General features: G+C 37.7%; 1 protein-coding gene across 1 annotated transcript in view; it reads right to left on the reverse strand.

Annotated features, from left to right (window-relative positions):
• The window catches only part of LOC137286500 (adenylate kinase 9-like), a 51,508-nt gene extending 29,519 nt beyond the window's left edge, over positions 1 to 21,989 (reverse strand). Inside the window, exons 1-16 of the mRNA XM_067818404.1 lie at positions 21,944 to 21,989; positions 18,813 to 18,884; positions 18,502 to 18,603; positions 17,447 to 17,567; positions 15,151 to 15,300; positions 14,323 to 14,435; positions 13,529 to 13,636; positions 13,213 to 13,284; positions 12,714 to 12,842; positions 11,540 to 11,614; positions 10,600 to 10,841; positions 9,988 to 10,168; positions 9,248 to 9,416; positions 6,992 to 7,039; positions 4,527 to 4,568; positions 463 to 660 (exon numbers count right to left, since the gene is read on the reverse strand). Coding sequence (XP_067674505.1) covers positions 463 to 660; positions 4,527 to 4,568; positions 6,992 to 7,039; positions 9,248 to 9,416; positions 9,988 to 10,168; positions 10,600 to 10,841; positions 11,540 to 11,614; positions 12,714 to 12,842; positions 13,213 to 13,284; positions 13,529 to 13,636; positions 14,323 to 14,435; positions 15,151 to 15,300; positions 17,447 to 17,567; positions 18,502 to 18,603; positions 18,813 to 18,884; positions 21,944 to 21,967 — 1,846 coding nt within the window. The 5' untranslated portion in view covers positions 21,968 to 21,989. The remainder of the gene's footprint in view (positions 1 to 462; positions 661 to 4,526; positions 4,569 to 6,991; positions 7,040 to 9,247; positions 9,417 to 9,987; positions 10,169 to 10,599; positions 10,842 to 11,539; positions 11,615 to 12,713; positions 12,843 to 13,212; positions 13,285 to 13,528; positions 13,637 to 14,322; positions 14,436 to 15,150; positions 15,301 to 17,446; positions 17,568 to 18,501; positions 18,604 to 18,812; positions 18,885 to 21,943) is intronic.
• Between the last annotated feature and the right edge of the window lie 1,100 nt (positions 21,990 to 23,089).

Below are 23,089 nucleotides of genomic sequence, written 5' to 3' on the forward strand. Positions count from 1 at the left end.
TTCCACAAACGAGGCAAAACAAAAGTTTGGGTTTTTTTGCCTTCAGCAATTCATTTCATCTGGTGAACAGTTAAGTATTTCAAAGAAATTTTCCAGGACTAAACAAGTTCATGAATATTTTAAAGAAATTGTGTAGTCAGTCTTTGCTACAAAGAAACATCCCCAAAACAGTCACAAGCAGTAAAATTTTCAAACTTCCCTACAAAAGAATATAAAAAAAATCCATGATCCATAACTTTTTTTGCTTAGTGTATATGTTTTCAAGGATGCATCAGTCAAGGTGGTGAAAGAGATAATGATGGCTTTAATGGTTGTCAGTATGTTGTGGAAACAGCAGAAGGATTATATCACAGCAAAATTCAGATAATATCACAGCAAGATTAAGATTATGTCACAGCAGGATTAGAATTATAAGGCAGCTTGGTTTCACATGAAAACGTGTTGGTCCAGCTTGAAGCAAACCTTCAGAAGGCTCTTCAGCTGCCTCTACTTTCTCTCCATCTGTTTTATCCTCAGTCTTCTCTCCATCAGTTGTTTCATCCCCACCTTTAGCCTCCCCATCAGGTTTTTCACTATCAGAATTGTCTTCGTTTTTTCCCTCATCTCCGTCTTTCTGTCCGTTTTCTCCCTTCTCCATGACAGTCGAAGCCCGCCCTGATTCTATGTTAGGTGAACTTGTCAAACAGACTATCAAACTACCATGTGTGGCAGTCTATGTAAACTTATCCTCAGTACTTTTCGTTACACTCCACTACTAAGTCTAACAAAACCTTATGGGAGGTCGTGTCAGGTAACCTTTGAGATTGACCAATCAGAACACAGCTTACCAAATCGCGAAAGTGCACGTTCGCACGTACCATTTACTTTTTATCTCGAAAAGGTACGTACCCGAACGATTCCGAATGCTATTTAGCACACGCTCGCTTCCGGATGATGCACATGGTGTACGTACAACCATGACAATGGTGAGTAAATAGTCGCTGAAAATAGTGTTTTTTGCAATACTCAAGGATGTTATCTTGTGGAAATATTAGCTAATGGTAACCATATCAACAGAAACCCCAAAGCCCATATACTGCAGGTCAAATAACTGTGTTATATGCGGATTTTTGTTTGTGGGGAGATCTGTGTCAGTGATCTGAATATTTTGAAAGTCCCTCCGATCCTTAAATAGTAGCTGTTGCCTGATTGGTTAAATCTATTTAGCCGTCTCGCATTTGATTGGACAGTCATTGGTCGCTCAAAGGTTACCTGACGCGACCTTCTACTAGGTTTTGTTAAGACTCAGTGGTGAAGTGTAACAAAATACACTGAGACTAAGTTTACTTAGACAGCCATGTGTGGCTACCAAACACTAAGTGTGCAAGACTGCATGAGAATTTTTTTAAACGTTGATGAGAGAACCAGTTCTACACTATCTATTTTTATATGTCTCCTTGAATATCAACAGAAACTGTTAAAAATCATACACATAAAATAACATAATATAAAACATACACATAAAATAACAAAATCAAATGATATTTTAGGGTACCTTGACTCTCCAAAATTGTGTGGTGAAAGGACTTTTTGTTTCTCAAAACTCTAAAAGAAGAATGCATGGGGGGATTATGCATTTTTTGTTATTTCTTAGGAAGGTATATTTGAACAGTATATTTGAATCTAGCTGCCAGTTTCAGTGAAGTCAATAATATTACTAATGTGCTTTACCAATATGACATCACTTCCTGATAAATGTGCAAGTGAAGTCACATTACATACTTTTGATAAGTATCGTATCATTTAACTAAAGTTTCCTGCTTCTTAGCTCCTTAGTGTGCAGAACTTTAGAACTTTGCAGTACTTGAAAAGGGGCAGTTCATACTAGCATGGCTATCCTACATGACAGCCAAAGTTACATCTTAAACACTGATTAATTTTAAGAATGATGTTATCTGACACAGATCACTACCTTCACATGTTTGACAAGGAAAGAGACCTGATTTTGCTTGCCAACGTGATACATTTTTCCTAGTCCTGATTGAGGAAATTTATGATATGGAAACATACTCAGATCCTGATCTCTATGTACCAGTTCTACTGCCAATCACTATCTGCCACAAAGTACACATAAACTTTTCATAAATAGGTCTGAGACAAGGATGACTATTAGGTCATGCCCTGTCTGCACGAATTGCTATGAACAATACATGGAACGGCAGAACTAGAGTCAAATGAATGTCAAGAATGAAATTTCAATTGAAACAGTTGTTTCCATAAATTGCTCACCAACATTTTGAAATTTTAGGGTCATTGTATTTTAGAGATGGGTTGGAAACGAAAACTAAAACTATTTTAGGAAGCTATGTAAATGCAGCATCTTGTTGTTATTCTGTTGCCTAGTTACCTTTTAAAAATTTAATAAGGTACTGAGTGAAAGGGTGAGGCTGATGACAGTTACAAAAATATCCAGCACGTTTACAATGCTTTGCAGGCAATTATTGTCAATAATAGATGCACCTCCACTTCACAGTCAGACCAGATTGCGTGCAAGCCTGGGAGTGAGGTGCTGTGTGGAAAACATTAACTTGGATAGTTGGTGAACAGACTCGCTAAATTATCCAGTTCACTCCCCTTCATGGGAATCTTTGTTTCTTTTTTTTTTTCAGTTTGAAGGGAAATTGTGACCATCTTGGGAAAGTCTGTTTACTCCAGCCACTGGAGCAGCCTGGATGGAAAAGATGGAGATACCAAGATCTTGAAGCAGTTTAACAGCATCAAAAAGAATATGTGACTTCAGTTTGGACCATCTTGGAGATCTTTACTATTTGGATCACATAAAACGATGCTAATAATTAGGACCATGTGAATAGGTCTTTTATCATAGTGACTGATTTGATTGTGTTCAAATTTGGATTATGTGAATAACTGGGTATTTTTATATCATTTGGGACATATGAACAGATGATCATGAATAGGTATATTTCACCATTTGGAACACATGAATTGGTATCTCCATTTTGAATTTATCAATCAATATTTTTTTCTATTTTGATTTTTTTAAAAAGGTATTTGACAATTTAGATCACATGAGAAAGTCATTCCATAGCTTGGAGCAAGTGATTAGCTACTTTATCTTTACTGCTAATTAGATCACATGCATAGGTTTTTGCACTATTTGGATCATGCTCAGTGTCATTAGTCTGAAGTCTAATGATAATATTTATTCACCATACTAAGCCTACAAAAAACAGACCATGTGAACTTAAATCCTGTCATGCATAAATCTTCAACTGATTCTGGCACTCATCTATGGACACCAACCCTGTCAGCAAACATCATGTTGAATGTCCAGCCTGTGACAGGTAAGTGAAAGTGTATGTACTGACTCACTGATATTCTCTACTCCACTACTCTGATGTTCAGACTGTCTCTCCATGTCATCATGGTTTAGGGATCACACCCCGATTTCTTGATACAAACTTAAGCTTTTTACTCATAATCAAAACTGAGTTTGACAAATTGAAATAACTGAATTTTTAACTCAGTTATATTTTTAAAATACAAAAGCCCATAAAAACTTAAGTAACATATATACCAATTTCAAATTGTCTACTAGTTTGACTTAAATATCAGTTTCTTTTCATTCTGGAAAATGTATTTTCCTGTGATATAAGTTTGAGAGAGTAAGGTTTTACACCATTTTTTGCAATATTATACCAGGTGAATATCAGAGCAGAAATGGGCTTCACACATTGTACTCTTGTTGGCATTGAGCCTGGATCTTTGGCATGATGAGTAAATGCTTAACCATTTGGCGACCCCAAAGTCCATCAATTTTGAAAATGTTTTAACTTTATCAGTATTGCCTGAATTTGATCACAATTTGATTTATCTACCTTCTCTAAAATAACAATTACTACAGGATTACGAATTATCATTTCATGTTTAAATGTAGTAATTACACTGAAAGCTTGATGATTTATCCAGTCACACTCTCATGCTTCTAACACACTGTCTACTAAGTTACAACATGCAAAACAGTGTATTTAACAAACAGATAAACTATATCTAGGACACATTATCAACAAACTCCATGCAAGGATTCTAAACAGAGGTTACACAGTGCTCAGGGCCTTACAACATGAACTTATAGCAAAGATTGTTGTAAGTCCATTTTATAGAAAGTGTCCCTGGTTCCAGCTAGTTTGTACTAATCAAAACTTCCAGTTGTATACAATATAATCCATCACCAAAATTGAATCAAGGATGAACTACAAACTATATACAAAAAATGGAAGAACACATAAATTCAAATTAGTGTATTTCAGTTTTAGATCTGTAAAAATAAACTGACTTCTCTCTTTGGTCCAGTTTTTGCTTTTTGGTAAACATTGAGCTAGTTCTGTGATGTGAATAGTGAATCTAAACAGTGGAGATTTTATTTTTTCATTTAACATGATGATGGCTTAAATTGTGTACAATTTGGCGTGGAACATGCTCTGACAAACTGTTGTCACATTTTGTCACAATTGTCACACTCTCACCTCCATCTTTAGTTGACTTGTCCTCCTTATCTTCATCATCATCTAACACAACAAGCAACAGGAGATAGACACTTGCACAGAATCTAATAACGCTTCGTAAAATCTTGCACATTAGTTCACTGAACTTTGAACACTAGTTCACAAAACTTTGTATATTCTGGCAAAGAACTCTAATTATATATCCGCCAAACTTTGTACATTAGTTCATGGAACTGTGACTATTAGTTCATAAACCTTGGAAAGTACTTAAAAGAACCTTGATATGAGTTCATCGAATGTGTAGAACTTGGATAACTGTTCAAAAAACCTTGATATCAGTTCATGAATCTTGGGTATTAGTTCTTTGGACTTTTGAAGTTAGTTCATGGTTCTAAAAACACCCAGGGTCAGTTGCACCAGGTTCTTTTCAATCAAGAGATATCATAAAACTCTAGCAACAGTGCCTTCTATATGTAGAAGTAATAATTGATGTCATTATAGATACTTAAAGATATATTTTCAACTAATCGTTGCATGAAATTCTAAGTCTATTAGGAAAATATGGAATGCTTGACAAGCTGATCACACCACAGTAAGCACAGAAATGGGTATTAATTTTAGATTAGCAATCCAACCCAGATCAATAGTAACTGTTGTTACTAGACACACACAAAGAACCAGGAGGGGAGAGTAGAGAGACATGCAAGATTTCATACAGGTTCAACACTGAGTACAAAGTGAGGTCATGGTTCTAAATCTACTTGACTTGACAGATTAAATATAAAATCTTTATATCTCTTGTCAACACTAAATCTAACAAAGTTTTTTAAAAAATGATCAAACTTTCCAAGTATGTTGTTTTTACTTCACCTCAGAAGACTTGTCTTCGTTATAAATGACAAAATGTTCACTCAGAAAAAGAGATATGGGTCTAGATTTTCCAAGTTCTCTTAGCGCTAAGATAGTTGTAAGTGCCATGCACTAACATAACCTCATGAATATCTTACCGCTAAGACAGCTTCGAAAATCTAGGCCCAGTGTCAAAAGTTTTGTATATGAAGTGTTTTATGTGTTATATGCTTTAAATTTAAGAAAGTATGTTACAGTAGAGATCCATCTTTAACATCTAACACTGAGTGACATATGTGACACAGAGGTTAGTAGAGATTTCTACAACATGATTTCTTAGTCAAATACAACCACACACAGCATAGTGTCAGCACAGAGTAAGCATAGTGTGAGCAGTTTGAAAGCTTCATACAAGCAAAGACTTGTATAATCTTCACACGGTCACTGAATCAACATAGAGTGGGTACATGGGTAGAGAGAGCATGACTTGAACATACATTGACCATGTAGAAAGCATAGAGTGAACACATAGTTAGCACAGAGTGGGCATACAGTGAGCATATAGTGAAGATGGAGTGAGCACAGTGAACCATCAGTGAGTATAGAGTAAGGATTCAGTGAGCACAGAGTGAATGTATAGTGAGCATAGAGTCAGCATTCAGTGCACATATTGTGAGCATAGAGTGACCATATAGTCAGCATAGATTGAACTTACAGTGAGCATAGAGTGAATATACACTGAGCATTGAGTGAACATACAGTGAGCATAGGGTCAGCATTCAGTAAGCATAGAGTAAACATTCAGTGAGCGTAGAGTCAGCATTCAGCAAGCCAGGAGTGAACACAAAGTAATCACAGCACGAACATCGTGAACACTGAGTCAGCAATCGGTGAGCATTGAGTGAATGTATATTTAACATAGAGTCAGCATTCAGTGAGCATAGAGTGAACATAAAGTGTGGATAGAGAGTGAACATACAATATGCTTAGAGTAAACATGTAGTGAGCATAGGGTGAGCATATGATGATCATAGTCAGCATTCAGTGATCATAGAGTGAACAGACAGTGAGCATAAAGTGAACATACAGTGAGCATAGAGTCAACATTCAGTCCACATAGAGTGATCTTAAAGTGAACATACAGTGAGCATGGCATGAACATGGTGAACATAGAATCAGCATTCAGTAAAGCATAAAGTGAACATATAGTAAGCTCAGCATTCACTGAGCATTCATGTGAGTGAACATGTAGTGGGTATGGATTGAACACTCAAAGAACATAGAATCAGCATTCAGTCAGCATAGAGTGAACACATAGTAAGCATAGCATGAATATTCAGTGAGCACAGAGTCACCATTCAGTAAGCACAGAGTGAAAAAATAGTGAGCATTCAATAAATATAGTGTGAACATACTAGATTGAACATACAGTGAGCATATAGTCAACATTAGGTGAGTATAGAGTGACCAGATAATGAGCATAGGGTGAACATGTAGAGAGCACAGAGTGAACATACACTGTTCATAGGGTGAACATAGTGACCACAGAGTCAGCATTAAGTGAGCATAGAGTGAACATAGGGTGGGGAAAAGTTGAGCATAGAGTGAGCATATCTAGAGCCTGCTATAGATAGTACCATCAGCCTGCTCCTTCGCCTCCTCGGCCTCGAGTTCTGCCAGCTCTGCTGTTATAACAAAGCCATACACATCTATTGTTAGTCAGACACACCTCACACACATGTGCACACATATACAGCACTACAGGCGATAGGTAGCACTTCATATCATTTCCACTAATGGAAAATGATGCTAAACAGAAAAGCAAACAAATATAAAAATAAAAAGTAAAAATGTTGAGTTATGCAACCAATCTACCTCAGAACCACTACCATAAAACAGTGAAAATTCTGGCTACTGGTTATGCAGATTATGCCCAATCCAAATTGATTATTGCTATAAGAATGAACATTGATATGAATTCTTTTCACCGTGTGAAAAAGTGTTTACACAAAATATTTTAAAGCAGGATTAGTATTGTCATTTGTTTTGTGACATCTGGAAAACAGTTATTGATTAGCCATGTCCACCTGAAAGTAACTATATGTAACAAAATGACAAAAACATGAACCCAAGTGTTCCATGGCTGCTGTAATCTTGTACTCATCAAGGAGGGAAACCTGCACCTATCTGAATCCACTTTCTTCTTCCACAATAACTACCAAATTCAAACATTGATATCCTACACAATCTGAAACTCTAAACCTCAATACCAGTCAGAATTCCAACACCTCTTCCTCGATAACTGTCAGAAACCACACCCATCCTCTATAATCCCTCAAGCATCCCCCAAAATCCTCTACATCCATCAGTATCCCCACATCAATCCCCACACCCACCCCAGTTTCCAACAGAATCCTCATCATCTACAACCATCATAATCCCAACACCTCTACACCCATTAGAATCCAAACACTGCTACACCTATCAAAATCCCAGCACCTCTTCTACATCCATCAGAAACCCTACACCTCCCCTACACCCATCAGAAACCCTACACCTCATCTACATCCATCAGAATCCCAGCACCTCCTCTACACCTGTCAGAAACCCTACACCTCCTCTACATCCATCAGAATCCAAGCACCTTCTCTATACCCATCAGAATCCCAATACCTCCTCTACACCCATCAGAAACCCTACAGCTCCTCTACATCCATCAGAATCCCAGCACCTCCTCTACACCTGTCAGAAACCCTACACCTCCTCTACATCCATCAGAATCCAAGCACCTTCTCTATACTCATCAAAATCCCAATACCTCCTCTACACCCATCAGAAACCCGACACCTCCCCTACACCCATCAGAAACCCTACACCTCCTCTACATCCAACAGAAACCCTACACCTCCTCTACACCTGTCAGAAACCCTACACCTCCTCTACATCCATCAGAACCCCGACACCTCCCCTACACCCATCAGAAACCCTACACCTCCTCTACATCCAACAGAATCCCAGCACCTCCTCTACACCTGTCAGAAACCCTACACCTCCTCTACATCCATCAGAATCCAAGCACCTTCTCTATACCCATCAGAAACCCCACACCCATCAGAATCCAAACATAGATATCCTACACCCATCAGAAATCCTACACCATCAGAATCCCAGCCCCTCCTCTACACCCATCAAAAATCCCACACATATCAGAATCCCAGCACCTCCCCTACATCCATCAAAAACCCCACACCCATCAGAATCCAAACAGCTTCTCTACACCCATCAGAAACCCTACACTTCCTGTACATACATCAGAATCTCAGCACCTCCTCTACACCCATCAGAAACCCTACACCTCCTCTACACTCATCAGAATCCCAGCACCTCCTCTACACCCATCAAAAACCCAACACCAATCAGAATACCAACAGCTTCTCTACATTCATCAGAAACCCTACACCTTCTCTACATCCATCAGAATCCCAGCACCTCCTCTACACCTATCAAAGTCCTGACACCCATCAGAATTCCAACAGCTCCTCTACACCCATCAGAAGCCCTACACTTCCTTTACATCAATCAGAATCCAATCACCTCTTCTACACCCATCAGAAATCCTCTACACCGCATCAGAATAACGGCACCTCCTCTACACCCATAAGAATTCTAACAGCTCCTTTCAACCCATCAGAATCTAAACACTCCTCTACAATATTTAACAGAATTCCACCTGTCATCTATTTCCCAAAACACATCCATCCACATCCCCCAAACCATCTTTACACCCGTCAGAATAAAAAAAGCCACCTCAATTCCCAAGAGAAGTCCCAGAATTCAGAGTCCCCATCCACCCCTTCTGTTCCACCCATAACAACACTCATCCCTCTACTTACCTGCTTCTTTAGCTGCTGCTGCTGCCTCTGCTTCAGCATCCATCTGCTCCTTGATTTTGGCCTTGACCGTAGTGATGGCAGCCTCCGTAGCCTCGTCACGTACCTGCTGCAAAGCCTTCTCCTTCTCCTCTGCCATCCTTGGCTTTATCAGTTCTGTCATGTTCAGTACCTGAAGGAGAAACAATGGTTTAGTCTCACTCAGAATATCACACACATAAAGTTAAGAGTTGTGCCTGATTCTTCACATTTTCATCAATCACAAGTATAACACATATACACACCAAACAAGAGTGACAGTATAGGATCAAAGTGCAAATTGTTCATCAGGGGAGACAATTCTGGGATCTGGTTATCCTTTTAACAAAGTTTTAAATCCATTGCTTGTTTTAAAAGCATGAAAGAAGTGACACCACACATTTGTATACTGATTACAAAACAGAAATATAACAGAGGAAAACATGAAAACAATTTGACATATCAACCATGAAACCCCATCCAACAAGAGACCCACTGCCACTTGCTCTCTGATCTATTCTTTCATGTTCCCTTCCAATTAACTAATGGTCTAAACAAACAATTACCTGTCTTTAAAACAAGAAGTTTAAAGTTTATGAAGTGGTTTGCTTAAAATTAAGCCATCTGACTTCTTCACTAACGTAAAATGAATGTAGATTGAATGAAAATGTGCATCAAGGAAGATAACTCACATCAGTTGGAAACCTGAGTGAAAAAATACCCACTTTTGCACCATATTTCTGAGCCAGTAGATGGCACAGTGTTGTCTTCCCCGACAGAGGCTGACCCAGCACACAGAACTTGGCAGCAGGGCGGGGCTGAGGGGGAAGGAGGTAGGGGCGAGGGTTCTTGAGGAACTTCTCCATTGCTTCTCCACTGGACAGGAAGTACATCTTATCCAAGAAACTGTAACAGAAACATAACCCTGAAAAAACTTCATGAAGGCAAATAAGAATAATAGACTTCTGTCAAAGGCCACTACATACATAACACTAAAGATGTCTGTGTTTCATGCAATCCAAATCATGCCAACAATATACATGAAGAAATACAAGAAAGCACAAGTAGTTACAACTTCAAAGGGATAACAATTCATGCGGTGAACAAATACAAAGAGGGTGAATTTAGCCTAATGATAATTCTGAATCCGAGTCATTGCAACAATATTTTACTCTGATGTCATCATGCATTATCTGTCCCAAGTCGGTGAGCATTCCAAAAGTATTGTCAAGTATAAATCTACCACAATTGTTTTTTGTTTAAAATATTTTTTTACATGAATTCTTAAGAATTGTCTTTGAAAACATATCATAATTGACAGCAGTTCAACTATTTACCTGACAGCAAATTCTGGTTTTCCATTGACAACATTTCCCTCAAACAGAGCCACAGGACAACTGCGAGCCCAGCGACTACGGCGCCAGCGGAAACGAGGAGCCACCATCTGTTTGGCTGCAATCTGCCGCATCAGCTCATCTGTCTGTATGTCTTCTGAGATGTCATCCTCCTCAGGGTCATACAGCCTAATGGGGACAGCTGCAGGACGGAGGACGAAGCAGCTCAGTCTCTGCATCAGTTGCTGTAACAGGTACACAATAGTCATTGTAGTCTATAATCAGCATCACAAGAGTCAACATTATCATCGTGTCCCACAATTATGCCACATCAACTCTTGTCCAGTTTCACAAATGAAGTTAAAGTAAACAGTAGCTTGATAAGCTTGGTTGTTCTTTGCAAATTTAATTCAATTCAACGTAGTTAAATTCTGTATAATGAGCCTATTTTCAAAAATAATTTCTTGTCTTCTTCCTACGGTGTATATTTTCCACCATTACAATCATTTCCAGAATGATATTCTGATATGCACCTACTGCCCACAAATGGAATAAGACAAGTTGGTGAGTGAATGTTGTTTTGTGTTATTTCAATTTTTACTCAAATTGAACAGTTTCAAGCCCTTAAATAGGGCAAAATGTGATTGTTAGCAATGGGTTAATCATTCAATGAGACTTGCTGTTAGTAGACATCCCCAAGTTGACAATGGATTTCACACTAAAAAAGTCATCTCTGAGAGTTAAATGAAACATGATGTTATTAATTGTATATGAAGAATCAACTCAAAATCGATTGAATCGAGGGTCCAACATTGAAAATCAAATCAAGGTCTGGGTTAATTGTGGTACCCCCAAAAGTCAGTGTCAAAACAACTGATACATATTTTCTGCCTTCACAGGCAGATGGCTCAAGCTGGAAACCTACATTATGTGATCTCCATACCTTGAAGAGCACTATGCTGCTGAGGTTGCCATCCATCTCCACCAAGTACTGTTGGTCATGGTCAGCCATATAGTCCTGGAACAAGGATTGGGTGGTTAAAATGGCCACAGAGAACACCGCAGTGCAATCGGTTATTGTATTGTTAAGTGACACTGGAAACTGTTGTCAATGTATTAGCTGTGTTCAACTAACTTAAAACAATAAATAATGTGTCGCAGTTACCAGTTGACCAAGTAATCCATCACATATTCCCTTAGTTGAACACAAGCGATTTTGGAACTACTGGTTTAGTCTTTGAAACACTTGATGACAGAACATTCAAAGTTGTCAGGGCCTAAAAAGAGTTTTTAGAAAACTCACTTAAAGTCATTACTGAATATTTCATGAAGACTCCAGGAAGTTTATGTTCATGATATATCAGTCATCACTTTAAAGTAGCAACTTACATCATGTTATACTCATCCGTAATAACAACCTGAATATGAAAATCTAAAAAATGACAAATATTTTTCAATGATTGATCAGTTGTAATGAAACAATCATTAAACACTGCAATGGGGTCATTTTATAAATATATCAGTCTCACACTTGATAAAAATGTTCATCAGATTAACAGTGATATGGTGAACAAGTGTCAGCCAACAATATCTTATTTTCATCTATTTTTGTATAATATGTTGCTTAGTTTCTACATTGAAATTTCGGGGTCGTGTAGTGTTCACGAATAGTGTCAGACCCTCTGATAAATCTGGCAGATTTGCCAATGGTCAGACAGAAGTCCCCAACCTGCTGGCCCCAGTGTCTGGCTGAATATATTACAATGACCTTTGCTGAAGTTGTTATTTGTGGCATGTGACACTTGTTCACTGTTTATAAATTTATGTTTATAATGTTTGTCATTATATAATGCTAATAATTTCCATGCCAATTATGAGAAATGTTAAATCTGAAATGTGTGTTCAATTTTATTCTGTGGGTCCTGTAAATTTTCAGTGGGTCAGACAGACATCTGAAACTTACAGGACCCAATGTCCTGTTACTTTGAAACACCATTTGTTAACACTGGTAGTCAATTATTTTGTGGGCTAGTAACTTTCAGGCATAGCTAGCCTGACTCGCTAGCAAAGTTTTGAAACTATTTCACACACTGCAAAGTAAGGTGTATGATACTGACCTCCAGAATACGCAGCATGTTGGCCTTGTATTTGCGGAGGTTCTCCTCCACCTGGTCTGGGAGATCCTCCGGTCTCCTGATGAGTCTCTCCAGGATCTCAGGGGGCAGCTCTATCAGTGGTTCATCACCCTGTTCAAAAAGAATACATAAAACAATATCCCTTCATTATTTACAGTGAAATCCAGTCAATCTGGACTGGTGCGTTCCTTCCTTCACACCCTAGCAAAATTCCAGTGTATCAAAACATGGTTAAGAAGTAATGTCACCTTGTAAATGTGCAAGCATTCAAGCAGTAATAAGTAAAGGATTAAGGTTTCATCATATGCAGATTTTCTAAAAAAAGGAATCTGTAAGTTCTGACTTCCTTATATGCGATCAACAGATTCTCATGCTAATAAACATCATCAGGTTTGGTGTCCCAAATTAACATGATCCTGACTGAAAGGGTTTCACTTTGTGAAGCTTGTTTATGAGAATGTGCTCTGTTGGGACTCTTTACCTCATTGGCAGTCTCTTCTTCCTCTGCCTCCTCCTCCTCTTCCTCTTCTTCCTCACCTTCCTTATCCTCGGTCTGAAGTCATGTAGAATATCAAACAGTTATACACACAGTACAATACTATGCTTCACTTACACAAACAGTAATTGTGGGTTATATTTACCTGTATATCTTTGTTTTGTAAAATGGAAAAGTTCTGTAAGGTTAATTCTGAGTTATTCCCCTATGACAATATTGCGACCATCAGCCGAAATAATTACTGGTTGTTTTCTGACACAAATAATAGAGAGTTCTTCAGAAATGAAACATTTCAACTTACAACTTTGATAATCTTCTCTGGAGCATACACCTCCTTGGTGTATATTTCTCCAGAGACCGGGTCAACCTTGCAGCCAAGACGTCTTTTCTCAATATCACGATCTGGAATCTACAAGACAAAGAGGCGACTTACACTCTGGTAAAACAAATTTGAAACCGTTGTTAAAACTATCATGTTTCAATGGAGTTTGTATGTCAAGAACAACATGATTGCAATGGTAACTTTGCAGATTTTCAGTCACATCTTGAACAACTGTAACATTACTCATGGTCACAACCAGAGGTCAAAACTAGGCAACTTACAGGCATTGTGCTGATATAGCAGAAAACAGCATTCAGTCACTACACCTGCAGTCATACTGATGAAAACAGGAACCAGTATGGTTCATGTTACATCATGGTGACTTGTGAATAAACAAATCTTGCCTGGTGGTTGAAATCATGAGCCTCACTGCATATCACAACGTGCTGTCACAAGTAGCTGACTCTAACCTCCAATTCAACCAAACTGCCTGTCGCAACAAGCAACAGTTTTTACTCTTGTTTAAAGAAGCACTCAGAAGTTTTGTTACATGTAACAGGTGCCATTAGATACTTAACTTTAACTTTGGACCAGATCAACACGTGTTTGGCATAAAGACCAACATTCATACCAGTCACACAATAAATCATCTAATTAGCCTGACCACCCAATCCATGAAGTCACTACTCAAGATAAGCACTGGTTGCCAAGGAAAACTATTCTGCAACACACTATAGAAACTGCATTCAAATCAGCGATTTTCATATTGTTACCTTTAAGTTAATGATAAAGTCTGGCTTGAGTTTCCAGTTCCGGATGAGATCCAGCTGGTCCCGGATCGTCATGTGTTCCTCCGACAAGCAGGGGAAGTCATCCAGCACATAGCCTGAAGGGAAGATAACTCAAGGTCACATTCTCTTTGTTTTAAAATTCATAATATTCAACCTTTAAGCACAGACAACTACTACAAAAATATAAGTACTAAAATATAGTTCGTATCTCACTGACATCAGACTATTTTGAAAACAAATATATTAAAGGGACAGTCCATAATTATGGCTAGGGTGAGGAAGAGATGATTTCTGTGGGAGAAGTATGCACAATGTGAATGATCACCCCAAAATGTATGCATGAATTAAGTGACTTATACATGTTATACAAAACTTAAGACCCCCCTACCTCCCCAGAACAGAATGAAAGACTTCCCTTAAAATCTTCAAAATCCACACTAGTCATAAATTTTGAACGGTCCCTAATTTACTTAAGACACCTTGGAAAGACTGTTTGCAATACAAAAAGAATGAATGCAGGTAAAAACAACAAACAGGCAGTTATACTGAAAATACAAAAGTGAATTCCATGTTGTATATATGTACGGCTCTTTACAGTGACAAATGGATGTTAACTAAGTGCTTCCTGACACCAACAATGCTGCAGAACAAACAACAACGGCTACAGCAGGTAAACAGCCGATGTCCAAAACTCATCTCTCATCTGAAGAAGCAACTCATCAAAATCAAGGTAACGGAACATCAACATTTCATCCGTATCTTCACATCACTGTACAATAGGAACAACACTTGCATCATCAGCCAACTCACCATGATGAGCAACCTCCGGTGAGTTGACCTTGTCGTCGATCATCTTAATGACAGTATCTTCTGGTATGGCTTCTCCACGATTCAGTATCTCCAGGCACTTTAATCCCATTTCCGTCTGCAGCTCAATGTTCTGTTGGAGCAGGTCCGTGGCTGAAAGACAGGCATGTTCAGTACACATTTGCAACACAACCTGTAATGGCTTTTAGTAGTGCTGGAATGACTAATATAGAAATTGGTCAGGAATTCTACGAGGAAAGCCTGAGTGATTTTTTTTGTTTTAAATATGTCTAATCTACAGCCCTTATGCTTAGGAATACAAAAATTATATTGTAATTCAATAAATGCTAAATGAACGTTCATGATGTTAATCACTGGATTTTCACTTGAGATTTGATCATTTACAAACAGCCATCATATGATTGGAACATTACTGAGTGTGAGGTAAAACAAAAAGCAAGCAATCACAATAATAATTATCATAATAATATCTCCTCATACACTCGTAACTTCATAATTCACAGTCTAACCCCATATGTTCCAAGCTTTAAAATCCAAAATTTAACCACTGATCAATATGTAGCATTCCAATACTTGATTACACCTTCATAATATCCTGGCTCTACCTCTTGAATGTGTAATCATGTATTTCAGTAATTATTCAGTTATGTAAATCCTCTCATACAGAGGTACCTTTATTTGATGTTGAAGAAGGCTTATCTTTCGTAAATACATATAACAGAAAGGATTTATGTAGGAGTTTAGACAATCTACCCTCCACGGCTGGCAGCGAAAGACTGAGAAAAATTGTGATATTATTCAAAATTAGTGTTATTATATTACAGTCAAACCCCGTTGTGTCGAACTCGTCGGGTCCAAGGGGAAAGTTTGACTTATCCGAGTGTTCGACACATCCGTCAGCATTGAAAAGACCAAGAACCAACACGACCACGGTGCTTAACATATCGTTATTTTGCAGTAGGATACACATACGAAAAATATATCTTTGCAACAAATGTTTACGGCAGTATTGATCTTTAAATTGCAAATGTAAATCAATTCAATCACTTTATTCGTCAGGGCAAATAAATATGCATACAAAAAGATAAGAACAAGAATAATTTAACAAACTCACAAGCGATCCCATTTAGTTGACAGCACTAATTCATTTTCAGTCAGTATAAAAAGTTGTATAGTTCATACAAACGGAATCGGAATGTACATACGCGTACGTGTGGGGAATTTATCTCTTTAAAAAAATCCGAAATTACAGTCTGTTTGGCGTTCGGGCATGGCATCACAGCAGAATTGCTCAGAAAAGTTTCTTATTGTATTAAGCATTTTTAATCCATGTATATGCCAAATTCAGTTGCAATTTCTGCTTTGGATTTTCCACCCGACTCCACAGCTATGACAGCCTCGTATTTTGTCTCTATTGTCTTCACAGATAATTTTCGCTTTTTAGGTGTAACATGCGATTCAGTTATCCCCCCGTGCTGATCGGGTCCTTCGCTGAATTGCTCTGCCATGTTACTATCCGTACTGGTTAAAAAAATTGATCCTACACCTTAAATACTAAACCAAAAACAAAACATCAATTTAGATAATCCAACTCCGTTTTCCTCACTTCTCATTTTGTATTTTCAAGGAAATCACATGACCGCTAACATAGACTGTCACATGACAACAACATGCGCCATTGTTTGTTTAGAGATATCCTGTCGGTCCGTGATCAACGTGTCACTGGTAACAACTTAATTACGGTTAATTGTTTGAGTAAAGTTCAGTTGGTAAGTGTGCTGACAATGTGTGTATAGATGCGTAGTTAAACATGTCACTTGATTGTTGAGTCCGTTAATCGTTACTTTTGATCTTTAGGTAGCACGTTTATGAGGATGACTTCCGATTGCGCGACTGAAGTTTTCAGTTGCAACAACCAGGTTTGACAGTTCGAGACAAAAGGGTAAATTTGTACTTGTTAGAGCCTTTGGGGACCCTAAAATGAGTTCGACACAACCGGGAATTCGACACATCTAGTTCCACACATCAGGGTAAGAATAATGATAAATATTAGGAAATCGGCAGGGACCGAGATGTCAGTTCGACACATCCGAGAATTCGTCTCAACCGAGTTCGAGACAATGGGGTTCGACTGTATATGATTATATTTTCATAATAAATTATGAAGGACTGGAAATTTCTGAATCACAATTTGTAATACCATGTGATGCAGAATTAGGGCCTGTAAAAAATTAATCAGGCCAAGTGGTTGATGTTATGAGCACCATGTATGACTCACAGTTGATCAGTTCACACTTCCACTCCTGAGCCAGTCGTCTAGCCATTGTTGTCTTCCCTACCCCCGGCTTCCCGATCACAACAAAACATGTGGGCTTTGAGTGAAGGAATCGTAGTTCAGCCTGTAAGAGATAAAATATTATTATAATATTATTATGACACAAGGTTTGGCAACAACTAAATAAAGATTAAATATGAATTTGATACCCTATAATTTTGTTAATAGAAGTCAAAATTGTGATAATAGAAATATAGCACACATACAACTAATAACACTGAAAGTGAGAAAACAGTTTCAATATCCGTACACTTCTCTGCATGGTAAAATATGCAATTCTGATTATGTCATGAGCAAGTGTTTATGAATCATTATGAAAATACTGATGACACAAGGCGTTTGAAGAAAGGTGAGCATGATATCTTGAATGATCAAAACTTCCTCAAGTAACTTTTGAGCAAGACAAGTATGATGCTTTTTGAAATCATAAAAATAAGAAATGTATTTTTGAAACACAAATAACAACTTTGTAAATTCGTCTTCAAGGAAGATAACTCTGCTAAATGTTATTCCATTTGAATACCAACCAAACTATCATCAAAACTTTTATTATCTTACTTCACAAATGAATGTCGCTTTCTGATTGGCTAAGCACTATTCTATTATTTTTAATGTACCCCGCTGGGAATTCCGACCTCTTCTGGTGCTTCATGGTAGTACTTTTTTACCTTGAATAACATTGAATCACACATCAAGAACGGAAATTACCCATGTTTTGTGATTGAAAATCGATGGAAGGGAGATAACTCTAAATCTGTTTACCTTGTGGTGTCTGCAAAATGGTGATTCGCCTCACATTCAACAGAAGTGCTTAAAACAGTTCAAAATGAAAATTCAAGCGTTCAGTACGATAAATACGTTGTTCACTGGTCCCTAAGGGTCCAATTGGGCTCATGTACCCTCGAGGTTGTTTATTTATGTTCCCCGAGCCCTCAGGGTACCTCAAGGGTACACGAGCCCATGGACCCTGAGGGACCAGTGAACAACTAATATTGTACCTCATCCTCATCGTATGGATCCATCTCAAGGTTTCTCAGCATGGCCTCTGTCTCAGATGATGTTTTGGAGGGACTGGAGATGCTCACCGCCTCCATGGTTGGCTGAATCACAGACATTCAAATATGTACAGCTGTCACAAGACTATACACCAGTGAACATACCTACAAGGACTGTTTTTAAGGTAGCATCTACCACTAAAAATGTCCATGGTACACTTTAAGCTGGTGAAGAGATAAAATCTCTAATTCAGACAATTTCTAAAATTGTGTAAAAAACTGTGAAAATTAATACAGCCAGAAAATGGAGGTACCTGGTCCTCAGTTTCCTTGACTCCTTCTGCTGCTTTATCTGATGACTTGTCTGCTGAAGCCGGATCATCGGCCTGCTCACACAAACAATGACAAGTCATAAAGAGCACATCATCATCATCATCATCATCATCATCATCATCATCACAAATGTCTAATCATGAACATGACACAAAATGGCTTTGCATCCCTCAGAAATGGCAAGCTCAACATTAAACATGTAATCTTACAAAGAAAGAATAACATTCTTATGACCAAATATAATCGTTTCATTAAAATCTCAGTGATTGACTAAAAAGATGCATTCCAACTATACTGTGTACACATCATAAACATGATAGTAGAATGATACTTTGAGCATACTTTGCATAGCCATTAAGTAATTCTCAGTAGTGTAGTGCCTGTACTTTGTTGTTGTACAATTAACTGAAACATTATTCTACTCCATTTTCGTATGATATTCAATTCAGTAGAAGGTTTGTGAACAAATTCCTTAACAAGCATCATAACAGTTTCTATACAATATAACCACATTATTACTCAAGTATTATAATCACAACATAATTTACGAGTAATTTCTTTGAGAGGCATTTGAAAGTTGGGACAGAAAGGAAGGATAACAATACATGGATGTACCGCTTCTTTATTGCTGTGGGAGCAACGTTTTGGTGTAGGTTCTAACACTAACACTACCAACTCAATAAAGATCCTCCTCATCAATAATCCCCCGTTTATGTATACCACAGGCTACACTATTCCCTTCTGCATTTTGCAGGTTTCATTTGTTATGCTTTTATCATGAGTTGTTATTGTATTTGGCTTCCTTATCCTTATTGTACTGCGCAAACATCACCTCTAACTTATACATATATCCTCTATCCTTTTGCTGTTCATCACTTGCTTGATAATGGTGTTAGAACCTCTACTGAAACATCGCTCTTGCAGCAATAACAAAGTTGTTCATCCATATATTACTATCTTCCAATTTAATCCATGAGAACAACCATGAAGATCTGGGTTAGGATTAATCTTCAGTAACATGTTCTTGTTATAAAAGTCAACTAAGATAATTGAGTGGTCAGAATATCTGACTTGTTTGACATGTCATTGTATCCCAACTGCACAGATTCGTGTTCATGCTGTTGATCACTGGATTGTCTGGTTCAGACTCAACTATTTACACTGACACCATATAGCAGGAATATCGCTGAGTGTGGCATAAAACTAAACTCACTTTACTTACCCTAGGAGAACAATGACACGAAACATCAGAATCACAAAGGCATCTTAGAACCATACAGGAAATATGAGTGCTTGTACAAAAGTTAATTTGCAAATACATGTAACTTAATGCAATATGCTACTCTTTCAACGAACTAAATGATATACAAAATTTTGAGTGCATGCACTACTTGAAATGAATCTTGTATAGAGATATTCTTAAAAAATGACACACATGTCACAAGGCTCTGTAAAATAGAGGAACTACACTAATGACAGAGAGGGTCATATTTACAAAACTTACACAACAGACTTCATGATTTACCCAGTCAGTTTGATTTAGCAGCCAACCTCTCTGTAAGTGATATTACAGGGTATCATTTACAAATATGTTTCCTAACTAGTTCACCTAACACAAAATTAAAGATATTGATTGTTGAACCTGTATGTCATTGTATTTTTTGTTAAATTTTGAAAAGTATGGCTTCTGACCGGTCACTTCATTATTCATGAGGCTTAGAAAGTCATAATTTTGAAAAGGATACTAGACCATCTGAACCTACAGAGATCAGTACCCAGTGAAAATGGCTGAAAGAAAACATAATTTTTCCATCATTTCATATCTTTTTTGGTCAACCTGTACCTCAGTTTTGATGACGTGTGTAAAATTTTGGATAACTGGTACCTGTTTATGTCATTACCAAAAACAGGATTAACAAGTACAGCTCATTTTCAACAACATATAAATTCTTCTTAAGACTTATTCGTCAGTTATTCTTGCACCTTGAAAGCACAGTATTCTAAGCTTTTATTTTTCAAACATTCATACAATACACATTTAAACACTCATTCACTTCTGTGGTTGTGATTTATCCACATCTGGGAGTTTGGTATGAGTCATCCAGTTGTTCAGGTATGAGTGGGTAATGCTTTTCAAACTTTTGGGTACAAGTCAGCCAAAACATTTGGGCATTTAATCTCCTTGGGTCTTTACTGTCCAGCTCCCTTTCAAAAAAGAAAGGTGACATCTCCATTACATAACATGAATCTAAATTTCAGACTGAAATAGTTATATTTATTAGAGATAATCTAAATGGACGTTAATACGTGTGAACATATTAACAAAATTCAAAATGTTAACCCTGTTTGCCAGGTGTAAATCAAGTTTTGTCAGCAGCAGATCTGCAATGGTGGGTTTCACCTAGCAGTAAAAGCATTTGAAGTTTTTTCAGTTTTAAGCTTTCATTCCATATTTACAGACCACATCCATTCATCTGGAATACTGCCTTAAACAGCCAAAAAATGTTTCAAGCTTTGATTTTAAGCACTGCTGGGCTACAGTCCACAGTTAACTTTTGAGAAAGTTGAACATACACAGAAGATATAACGCACATAAGTAAAGACATGTAGATTTATATATATGCATATATAAATAAATAAAATATATGCATATCAAAAAGAAAGAAATTCTTCAATGAACGGCTAACATATAAATAAGTTCAATACTCCCAAACTTAGTGGTTGTATGTAACGAACAGCTTTTAAACATGATTGCACGGACATAGATTCATTTGTTATAAAAATGTATTTTAATTGCAGTGGTATACATACCAGATAAAATCTTATTTATAGTGATACAAAATAGATGCTTCAATTCGCAACAGTACACAGTGTCACATTTTTGCTGAAATCAACTGACGAATCTGTCACATCCTAAATAATGGTCTGGCGAATCGTCTGCAAATGTAAACATCATAAACATAACTTTGAAAAGAACACTTGACATCTAAAAAACGTACTTGACAGTCCACTACATTCAATGGGAATCTATCGAATGATATATTGTTGTGATGGAACAACAGGAATCAATACAAACGCAGAGACCGCAACATGCACGCAGACGGGCACTTACTTTCGCAGTGTTATCGGCCATCATTTCTGTCACTAAGGAAGTTGTCGCGAAGCAGTGTCGGAGTGAATGCTATTTCGCCAAACTCAAATGGATTGTAAGAATAATAAATGTATGTACACCCAAAAAGACACTTTTTAATTATATTATGTTATTATCAATAAGTTATTATTTTCTCAAATTAAGGCTTTTTACAATTTAAAATAGAAAGCCAGCGAGTTGTTCTATTTTTAGTAACAAACGCCGGGCGATAAAGTCACGTGCTACCATGTTGTGTGCTTGACAGGTTTGTTTCATGCGAAGGGATTTATACATATAGTGGCGCCATGTCGAATCTTTGGTAGAATCGTGGCGTAGTGTGCTTCTAATATAAACAACCAGTTCCAGCATCAAAGCAAGAAAAAAACTGATGACGAAACTGATTATTTTATAAGCCTGTAAACCTAACTCTAGGGACGCCCCTTTTGTCAAATGTTTTCCAAATAACACCAACTGTGCACGTGCCATTAACGTATATTTTAATGATCCTCCTTATCGTTAGGAAAAATATAGTTCACAGGTGGATCCCAAATGGGGTGAGGTTGTAGAAGTGTGCAGGGGTGCGCTTGGGTGAAAATGAAGTGTGCAAAAAAAATTTGGATATCGATATAAATAATCAAGCGAGCCGACTACAATATTCCGTTGAGATAGATAAACAGTCGTATGATGGACATCGTTTTCATCTACCTACGTAACTAGGGTACGATGACATGCATCAACCAAGTCAGGCGGTTTGTCAGCTTGTACACCCGATACAATGTCATATGAGTAACATAAGTTCTCATTTGAGGACCCGTGAAAGTCCGGGGTAGAACAGACCTTCAGCAACCCATGCTTGCCATAAAAGGCGACAATGCTTGTCGTGTTTTTAGAGGCGACTGACGGATCGGAGGGTCAGACTCGCTGACGGGGTGGACACGTCATCGGTTCCCATTTGCGCAGATCGATGTCCATGCTTTTGATCACTGGATTGTCTGGTCCAGATTCTATTATTTACAAACCGCCGCCAAATAGCTGGAATATTGCGGAATGCAGTGTTAAACTAAACTCACTTACTCCCATATGAGTATTAAGCACGTGAGCATCCATCATCATCATCGTCGTCGTCGT

The sequence above is a fragment of the Haliotis asinina genome, chromosome 6 (assembly GCF_037392515.1).
Source record: "Haliotis asinina isolate JCU_RB_2024 chromosome 6, JCU_Hal_asi_v2, whole genome shotgun sequence".
Taxonomy (NCBI): Eukaryota; Metazoa; Mollusca; class Gastropoda; order Lepetellida; family Haliotidae; genus Haliotis; species Haliotis asinina.